A 10600-nucleotide genomic window follows, 5' to 3' on the forward strand; every position below is an offset into this window, starting at 1 on the left:
TGGCTTGGATCGAGGCAAGTCTATAATCCCATAATTAAAACAAAAAACAGTTTAAAAGAAAACTTTCCTTTTCATTTACTCTGTACAAATCATGTGGAAACAATGACTTAAATCGAGTCTCACTGGCTACAGTGTGAGAGCAACCTCTCAAAGTGAGGGGGTCTCCTGTATTTACATCGTCCCAAAGCTTTGTCGGATCGGGGCAAGTCAATATTCCCATAATTAAAACAAAAACATGTTAAAGAAAAATACCTTTTTCATATGCAAATCATGTGGAAACAATGGCTTGGAATAGCATATGACATTGCAATATAACAATATAAAATTGAATGACGAGACTAAAAGTATCATTTTTCTTATCTCAAAAAGTTTCCTTGTGGAAATCAAATTTGGTGGATGTGTAGCGAGAAAAATCCAATGCTAGCTGTTTCAACTCCTTTGTAAGTGTTGGTACCCCACAGTAGAAAACTCCTGCAATTTCTCATTTCTCTATAAGTTAATCTCCATTTTTACTCTTCCTTATATATAATTAAACCAAATGTTTTTTTCAATCAATGTTGTATTAAGTTAATTGTTAATTTATATTAACATAATCTTCTACTACTAATTGTCTCATTGTTGCATCATTGTAAAAAGGAAAAATCAACATTTCGGTTTCTCAATTGTTTCCCAACTGTCAATGTAATCCATAGTTTTCAATTCCAACCAATTTGATCATCGAATTGTTTAAAATTTCGCCAATTAAACCCTTTCAGAGACCAAATTGATGAAATTTTAAACATGTGGAAAACACCATTTTGGTCTAATTGATGAAATTTTAAGCAATTCGAGAATCAAATTGGTTGAAATTGAAAACTTAAAACTATATTGACAATTGAGAAACAATTGAGGGAACAAAATGGTGATTAATTATTGTAAAAATAAATAAATAACGTACCAATTGTTTCATTGTTATGATTGGAAGCAATGCGTTTATAGACCTCGTGCCAATCAGGCCTACCGAAGTGAGTCCTAACAGCAGTGCTGGGAACAGTGTCAATGTCGACACCGTTGTTGGCCTTGTGGAGGGACTTAAGCATGGCAATAAGGGCAGAACGGTTGTCACCTTCTTCGTAAATGCTGGTGCAGTAATTGTGTATCTCTATGGCATTCTTATGGTCCATCTCAGCAACTCCATTCATTATCCCTTTGAACCACTCAAATGCTCCTTGTTCCCGTGCAGCCCAATAGAAATATGCCCTCCTCGTTTTAAACTTGTTTCTGCGACTTGATGGTCCTGCAAATTTCCTCCTGTGATCATCCTGCAACCTGCTGCTGGTGCCTCCATTAATTCCGGTCTCAATATCTTCATCCTCCATCGCCTTCGTGTTGTTCAAAATGTCCTTCACTATGCTTACCATTGGGGTGGCGCCAATCCCCAACCCCACTAGCAAAACCACCTCATATTTCTTGTAGTCTTGAGCTGCTGCTCCATATGGCCCATCAATCAACACCTTTGGGAAGCTGCATTATTATTCAACATTATTAAAATTGTTTAGGGTGTGTTTGGTTGGTGGGTTTAGGCATAAGGAATGGGTATGAAAGTGATTGTTTGTGTTTGGTTGATAGGTTTTGTGAATGCTACTATGAGTTTGGAATACCCCATTAATGAGAAAACCCATACCCTTAGGGTGCGTTTGGTTCGCACATGGGAATCGGAATCGGAATGGGTATCAAATACTTGGTAAGGGTAATGGGTTTTGGTGAAAGTATTTAACATGTTTGGTAGTTGGGTGGAATGGGAATGACTATTAATAGTTGGGGAAGAAAGGATGAAGGGAAATGAAACCCTTATTTAATAAGGGTATGGGTTTTCTCATTAATGGGGTATTCCAAACCCATAATAGTATTCTCAAAGCCTATCAACCAAACACTAACAATCACTTTGATACCCATACCTTATGCCTAAACCCACCAACCAAACACACCCTTATTAAATAAGGGTTTCATCTCCTTTCATCCTTTCTTCCCCAACTATTAATAATCATTCCCATTCCACCCAACTATCAAACATGCTAAATATGTTCACCAAAACCCATTATCATTACCAAGTATTTGATACCCATTCCGATTCCGATTCCCATGTGCGAACCAAACTCACCCTTAATTAATTTACCACTCCCATTTTAAATGAAATTAATAAGGGTGTGTTTGGTTCACACATGGGAATGGGAATGGGAATGGGTATCAAATACTTGGTAAGGGTAATGGGTTTTGGTGAAAGTATTTAGCATGTTTGGTAGTTGGTGGAATGGGAATGATTATTAATAGTTGGAGAAGAAAGGAGAAAGGGAAATGAAACCATGGGTTTTCTCATTAATGGGGTATTCCAAATCCATAATAGCATTATCAAAACCTATCAACCAAACAATAATAATCACTTTCATACCCATTCCTTATGCCTAAACCCACCAACCAAACACACCCTAAGTATTCTTACGTACCCACAAAGGCGAAATTCCCTCGCCCCCCATACTTGGGACTAACAGGATAGTGGAGGTGCCCACCACATTGGGTGTAGCTCAGCTCCCACAGTGCGACTGCTAAGGCTTATCTTGTGGCCCTTCCCACAATTTACTACCCAAGAACCAACTGAGTTACTCAATTAATTAGTATTCTTACTAATATTGGGTTTTTTTTTTTTCTTTTAATTGTACTAGATGTCTAGATACAATCAATTTGTCTTTGTTATATTCGGTATAATCAAACATACCATGTCTAACTATACTCATTACAAAAGGCATTGGAGCCATATATACAATTCAGAAATTCTAGTAAAACTCTCATAACATGTTCTAATTCTATTGAGCAATACTAGCTACATGACTCTCACTTTCTACTTCATGTTGACATGGCATATTCAGATCCAATCAAAATACAGAATGGGTCAGTTTTTATTTTTTTTACTTTCTTTCTCCAATCAAATTTAGACACGCACATGGTGGGAGTTTTAGTCCTTAGGGAGTCCACTTATCATTTTCCAATTGAGTTCATTCCAATTTTTTGTCCTAGATTTATAAGTGACAATCCACTTTTAGTTCTTTTTCTTTAGAACACCCCCTTTGGCCCTAATATTATTGTGGCATGACCATTTTTAGTTTTAGTCCTCCATCAACAAAACTATTTAAATACCGCAAAATACAAGGGCATTTCGATCTTCTATTAGACCAAATGGGGATGTTTCGAAAAGTAACTAAAAGTTGACTGTGAGCTATAAATCTAGGACCAAAAATGGAATTAACTCTTTTCCAATTTTATTAGACCATAAGAAATAGTACTCCCTATATCTCTATCAAAAATTATCTTCCTTCATAAATTGGGAAGTCTACAAAAATTGTCACTACCCATAAATACAACAACATTTATTACTTCATTAGATAAAATATCAGCTTAGGAAAAAGTTTCAAATTGTCACCCTAAGTGAGAAAATTAGTGCAATTAGATCCGCTAAGATTAAATAAAATTAAAAATAAATAAATAAATAAATAAACCCCCCAAGGAGATACTCTCGACCAGCAAAAAAATTCAATTGCTACATCCATACCGGTAGCTGCTTTGCTACATCCTACACACACTTTTCTTTTCCATTCTCTCCTACTTGGATTAATAGATTTCATATAAGACATTATTTGGATGAAATAAAATAAAATAAAAACAAATTTAAAAATTTCAACCCACAATTTGACTATAAAAAAACAAGTGACATAAAATGTAACAGTAAAACTCATTAAACGACATCCCAGCATATTATTGCAAACAACTTCATCTTTCTCGCTCACCCAAACAAAACTTCATCTCTTAATACCCAAAGCCTAAATCTGAAAATATATCTTGGAAGTTAACACCCATTTTCTATTATGTGAATCTTTGTTTTTATTTTTTATTTTTGCCAGATAATGTCTTATATGAAATCTAGAAGTCCAAGTAAGAGAGAAGGGAAAAAGATAAGTTCATATAGGATCTAGCTACCGGTTAAGTAGGGCTTAACTGAATTGATACGCCGGTTTAAAGTATCTCTATAGAGTTTTTTTCACTTAGGAAAACCAATAGCATTATTTCTCCCACTTAGGGGACTAATTTGACACTTTTTCTTATCATTTGAAAACCTTGTGCATTTATTCAAGTATAGCATAGTTACAATTACTCATCAATTGTTTACTTTGCCAACAGGATAGTTATGCACTTGACATTGACAATATATACATTCAAAATTGATATTTCTGAATGTTAATATTTCCTAATGTTTCATTACTTAACACATTATGAGGTTAACCAATTCATAGACAAAGAAATAAAAAAAATTTGTTACAAGAGACCAAGGATCAAGTTTCACAAGCGACAGTGTGGAGCAACCTCTCAAAATGAGGGGGCTCCTTGTGCCCCAGTGAGCAAAAGTCTAGCCTCTGTTGGTCTGTTGAATCACCATGATTACTGTTGGGTCGGGGTGTGGGGGTGCCTGGGATGGACAATTCCACCTTTTTGTCACAAGAAATCAAAAATACTTTCTCTAAATATGATACACGTGTTACACGCGAGTGGGTGCCCAGTTTAAAAATTCCACGTACAACTATATATGTCAACTATGATTCCAATCAATATGTTTGTATTGAACATAAATATCGGATATTCATATTCACAACATGCAAGTATACACTAATGACAATATATATGGGACAGAACGAGTATATGATTAAAGTTGTAGGGTTTTTTGTGCTAAGTTAATGAGTTATTATCGAATATTTGAATGTTGTGGCAAGTTAAAAGTGAAATACTAGCTAAAATATAGGAAAGAAAATACAACTTGCATGGGTAAGGGAAAATGACTTACTTGGGGTTATTCTGTCCTTGCAAGCAATCAGCTCTCAAGAGACCACTTTTACCATTAGGTGGGGGCTGGCAAACCTGTAACAACACCACACAATACTATGATACCATCAATTTGGGAAGAAAGCAGTAAAACCAAAAAATAGCAGCCAGTAAATGATGACATGAAAAATGCCAAAATCTGTTTTATGATTGTGATGTGATTGACCTCATCAAAATTTTGTCCATATAATTCTAACAAGATATGTGTAGACCCCAATGTATGTAAAGAAAATAAAATAATAATAATAATAATATATTAACTGAAGCGGTCGCCAGGCTGGTGACCACTTCAATTGCCAAGTGGATCTGTGAAGAGCACGTGCTTGCTGGGCAGCATGTGTGTGAGGCTGTGAGCAATGAGTGCTTTTCTTTTTTCTTTTCTTTTTTCCTAAAAACTAGGTTCTTACAAAAGAACTTGATTTTTCTCTATTTTCTACCACATCGGCCTTTCTCTCCTCCAATTGCTTAAGTAACTTCCCAAATATCTTAAATGTGATTTTTTCATATTAAATATCTCAAAATAATTTCAAATAATTTTACCTCTGCGAACTTATTTCTGACTTGTCTTGTCCAATCACCACTATTGCGAATGTAGACACTGAGGTAGTCGTCCCCAGGGGCTGAAGTAATTGAGAATGGGTGCCTATAATGTGAAACCTAGGTTAAAAATATACAAAGAAATACACACAAAATGGTGAATGTAAAGGACGGTTGACTTGCCATTCAAATGGAGAAATAACAGCACAGTTGACGAACATATATTGACCGCTCTTATATCTAAATCCTTGAGGCTTTGACATATGAAGTGTCAAAACATTTCCGGGATATATCACCGCCTTCACAGTTCAATTATCAAATAAATAAATATTTAAATTTAAAATATTATTAAAAATAATGTAATTAACAAGCAAAACATAAATAAAAAACAATGTTGAATATCTTAATTATATATTAAGCTTACCTTAAGAATCTTAACGGGTTTGATGCTAGATCGTAAGACTCTTATAAATCTTTCACCGACATAAAGTAGAACGGGGACAGCCAAGTACATCCATGTCTACAATAATCTAAAGACTTATTAATAGAAAGATTGAAATTATTATAAATAAAAATATAATTATGATTTAAATATTATAAAACAAATGATGTATAATATTCTAAAAAAGATTGTCAAATGAATTAAATTTCATATATTGCTTTTAGCCCACACTTAATTTGTAGAACATATGAGAATCTAACCCCTTGATAATGTAAAAGTGAGGAAGTTTAAAGGGGTTAAATACATATAGTTTGGCAGTTTGCCAATGATCTTGTGGTCTAGTGGCACGAAGTGACTCTTCCAAATGGGAGGTCATGGGTTGAAAAAGTAGTTATGAATAGATAGTACATATTAACAAGTCAGTAGTACTCAAAAAAAAAATACATACAGTTTTAATGGGTTAAAATGTAGAATATCTAAATTTAGCTATTCTAATAATATGAACACATTTCTTAAAATCTAAAACTGTAATAATTTTAAAATTATATAAAAGTCAATAATGGTAATAAATTGTACATTATGCTAACTTTCTTGTACGCTCACAATTTTTTTTTATTGTTTTACTATTTTTATTAGATATTTATTTAATAAGGCAATGCCCGATATTTGACTAGTTTAGTAATTATAAAAGTTTAAAAAGAAAAAGTGGAATAACTAACCGTTTTGTTGTACCATTTTTGTACAATGTGGATACCATGGACAAAGAGGAGAACATAAACAATGACAAAGAGGTGGTGGGAGTACCAAAAGGCATTGAAACCTGTAAACTTGTTGAAGGGCTTTGGCAATTTCACTTTGTTCCTTCTAAACCATGGAGTTGCCAGTGTGAATGCAATGGCCATCAACACCACCATTATTATCCCGGTCACCCCTTCCACCCCCTTCACGAAATGCCAGTAGCTCTCTGGTTGCTTCCCCAAGTACCGCACCATTGGCTCATATGTTTCTGGGCTCGCGTGTAACAACTTTACGAAATTGCATGTCAAGTGAGAAAAGGCGTGTATTCCCACTCCTATTGCCACCGCCATCGCTATGACCTACCAAACAAAACAATTGTGCGCGGACCAAGTTTAGCACAATTCAGGACACAAAAGTGAAGTTAATTTGTAGTTCTGAAACACCAATCGTTATATCGTGCACCCTGGTCCAAAACGACGTCGTTCCGATGTTAGTAGACACGGATGCGAATGACTCCAGGGAATTCATTATCTATAGTACACATAATCATTATCTAGAATACACAAAATGTTTACCTAGAATACACAGAATGTTTGCCTAGAATACACAGAATATTGACACAAAATACACAGAACTCATCCTCCTAACATTCGAATGCACAAACACATCACAACCTGTGTTAATAACATGAATACACAGAATATTGACACAAAATACACAGAACTCATCCTCCTAACATTCGAATGCACAAACACATCACAACCTGTGTTAATAACATGAATACACAGAATATTGATACAAAATACACAGAAGACAAACACATCACAACCTGTGTTAATAACATGAATACACAGAATATTGATACAAAATACACAGAACTCATCCTCCTAAACATTCGAATGCACAAACACATCACAACATGTGTTACTAACATGAATATACAGAACGGTTGCCTGGAATACACAGAATGATTGCCTGGAATACACAGAACGATTACCTAGAATACATAGAATATTAACATAAATACACAGACCGGCCGAAACGGAAAACGTGATTTCCAAAAAAAGGGACGGTTAGTTTACAATGCTCAAAACGACGTCGTTTGCCTACGTGGTGCACATTGTTGTGTGCACCTTGATGCACGGTATAATTTGCCCTAAAACACAGTGTATAACTTGCCAATGACAACTTGTAGACAGAAAATTTTAATAAGGCCCTTTGGACCTATAGTGTGCAGTTTGAATCTTATCAATGATTTATATATTAAGAAAACTCATAAAGTACAAATATGCAAATTCTAAGGTACAACATTATACTGGATACTATCAATATTAATGTCAATAATACCTGGTATAACTCTTGCACCTATTTGCTTGATATGTGGTACAATAATCAAGAATGAGTCAGGGGTTGAAGAAGCCAAGTTAACTTACCTTGTGAAAATTGAGGTTATCATCAAAGGGGACAACAACTCCTAGTTTGGCTTTGTTCCTAAGCCAAGTGAGTGTGTTTCTGCAGACTGGTAAGAGGATTAGAGCCATGTTTAGCTTAAGCGTTTCGGCTGCACCTTTGGCCAAGCAAACACAGGCACCCATAACATCATATGCAGCTTTGTTCTTGTACTGCACATACTTCCAACCAAACAGCCCACCCATTATTCCAATCCACAGTAAAAGCACCCACACTCTCTGCCAATTAGCCGACAGAAAGTACCTAAAAGGAAAACGATATGTATACTCTCATGAACAAAACTTCTTTCACAAAGAAAAGTTATAAAAACAGGACCACCTCTTTTTCTGGACCAATCAAAGTATGTCATGTCAATATGAGTGAAAAGTGGGAGTTCATGTACGTTGAGATTTACAAGAACAAAAAACAATAACAATGACAGGAAAAAAATAAAAGTAAAGAAGACAAGATTTACTGATTTGGCAATGTGTCTACGGCAATGGAGATTGGGAGTGAAGCTATTCTTTTATTAATAGTGATGATAATACAACACTTAGAGATACAACCAATGTATTTATAGGCATCTACTCCTGTACAATGAGCCCAATCAATCCGCTCCACCCCTATTCCTTATATGTGTCAAATTCATAGACAAATCCAACAATGTAACATTCTCTTACCTGAAATCCTTTAACCATCTGACCACTAGGTTGGGCTCTGCTGTGGGCTTCAGTTTCAGGTTCCTGTTCTTATGCGCTCTCTCCGATTGGTTTGGATCCTGCAGCAACAGCATCTCCAGATTCTCTATCTGCCATATTGTGATCGAAGAAGTGTTCAGTTCAGTTATTTCACCAATGATTAGAGTTTCAAGATTATTACTCCGTAATATTTAATCATTTCAAGTACCACAATGTATCCGAGGTTGCCGGGGTCCAACTCTTCCATGATCAGTGATGCGTATTCTTCTGCTAGTTCCTGGAATTTTGACTGTTTGTTGGCAGATGCACTAAGGCTAATAACCTGCAATTCGAAAGTGATTGAATATATTTAGTGCATATTCAGAACTTAATTGGGTCAATAAAATCATGATTTTGTTACTATCTAGCTTGTACCTCTTTGATTTCTTCTTCTGTGATTCTGTCATCTTTATCAACCCTGCAAATATTCATGCCCCCATCATATATAATCCAAGTTATTGTCTGGTTTCATTAATTACATAAAGAACTTCTTATATGTATATGTATAAAGTGTGCTTACTTACATATCAAAGAAGATTTGAAGTCGAGAATCGAAACTCTGATCACCAATTTGTTCCCAAAACTCTCTGAGCTGTGCTTTGTCGATGGAATCATCAATAGTGATATTTCTTCTCCTACACAATGCATCAAAAAGCTCTACTCCGGCAAACTCCTCGGACCCCCTCTTCATACCTACCACCAAACTTGTTAAGATTAAGCGCTTACCACTTTGACACAACTTTATTTCCTTATATCGTCACACATTTTTGAGACGCCTAACTTGGCTCTTATACCACTTGTTAGGATCAAACTCTTATCTAATTAGCGAAGACCCAACTTTATTTCATTTTTGAGATTCTTCTTTTATGTCACCACACATTTCTGAGATGCTGTAACCTAACTTTTATACCACTTGTTAGGGTTAAACTCTTATCGCTTACCAACTAGTAGCGGAAGAACAACTTTATTTCCTTATATCACCATATATTTTTGAGACACTAGGTGTTGAACCTCTGCCCAACAAACCCCCACAGGTGCTAGACTTCGCCTTTAAAGGCCTCCGCCCAACAAAACCCAGAGACATTTTCTCAATTTTATGATTTCAAGACAACGTTAACTGAGCACGGAGAAAAAAAAAATTGAACATGAAATATAGTATTGTAGTGCAATGAAGTGTGAGCCAAGAAGGGTTATATATGGTTGTTAATTTACCTATGCATTCACCAAACTTGGGTTTTGGGAGAAGCCCATTGGTGGAGGCGGCGAGGTCGTCGAACCGCCGCTCGACGGTGGCCCATTCGGCACCGCCGTCGGTCTGGCTGATGAACTTGAGCCCTTTGAGAGCATTAGCGGCGCCGGAGTCACAGTGTTTCTGGAGCAGTTGGTTCCCACTGTCTTCCATTTCGAATTGATAGAAAAAATTATTAAATAAAAATAGTTCTTATGAAATTGAAGAAAGTTGAAGAAGAGAGTAATGGGGGTTTGAGAGTCTAGATAGTCTAGCACTTTTCAGTTTTCCCCTCCAACTTTCTATATACACAAGAGGCCAGTCTTTGAAAACGAGAAGGGTGGTTTGACCAAGGAATAGAAATAATATACGATGAAATATTGAAAATGATGGGGGTCTAAACATTGAAAAAGGAGGTTGAGAGCAACAACCAGCCAGGCTGAATCTCAGGATAAAGACAGGGAAGCACATGTACACCGTACATCCTAAGACAAAAACAAATATTGACAAAAGCAACTGCATTGCTCGTACATTGACTTTTTTTTTTTTTTTTAATTCTTTTAG

General features: G+C 35.8%; 1 protein-coding gene across 1 annotated transcript; it reads right to left on the bottom strand.

Annotated features, from left to right (window-relative positions):
* Positions 1 to 207: 207 nt before the first annotated feature.
* On the bottom strand, positions 208 to 10315 carry LOC116004505 (respiratory burst oxidase homolog protein C-like). The gene is made up of 13 exons (XM_031244585.1): positions 10021 to 10315; positions 9333 to 9501; positions 9184 to 9226; positions 8978 to 9091; positions 8752 to 8879; positions 8056 to 8335; positions 6604 to 6981; positions 5867 to 5962; positions 5626 to 5741; positions 5446 to 5548; positions 4868 to 4941; positions 938 to 1503; positions 208 to 471 (listed from the first exon to the last, which is right to left on the bottom strand). The coding sequence occupies exons 1-13, from the start codon at positions 10208 to 10210 to the stop codon at positions 362 to 364; spliced, it is 2367 nt and encodes a 788-aa protein (XP_031100445.1). The 5' UTR covers positions 10211 to 10315; the 3' UTR covers positions 208 to 361.
* Positions 10316 to 10600: the final 285 nt, after the last annotated feature.

The sequence above is a fragment of the Ipomoea triloba genome, chromosome 2 (assembly GCF_003576645.1).
Source record: "Ipomoea triloba cultivar NCNSP0323 chromosome 2, ASM357664v1".
Classification (NCBI taxonomy): domain Eukaryota; kingdom Viridiplantae; phylum Streptophyta; class Magnoliopsida; order Solanales; family Convolvulaceae; genus Ipomoea; species Ipomoea triloba.

Excerpts from the sequence above, each read along its gene's own strand:
- LOC116004505 (XM_031244585.1), bottom strand. The coding sequence starts at position 10,210 with ATGGAAGACAGTGGGAACCAACTGCTCCAGAAACACTGTGACTCCGGC. Across the intron at positions 9,227-9,332 it reads CTTCAAATCTTCTTTGATAT|GGTTGATAAAGATGACAGAA; the intron begins GTAAGTAAGCAC and ends GAATATTTGCAG. Across the intron at positions 4,942-5,445 it reads TCAGAAATAAGTTCGCAGAG|GTTTGCCAGCCCCCACCTAA; the intron begins GTAAAATTATTT and ends GTGTTGTTACAG.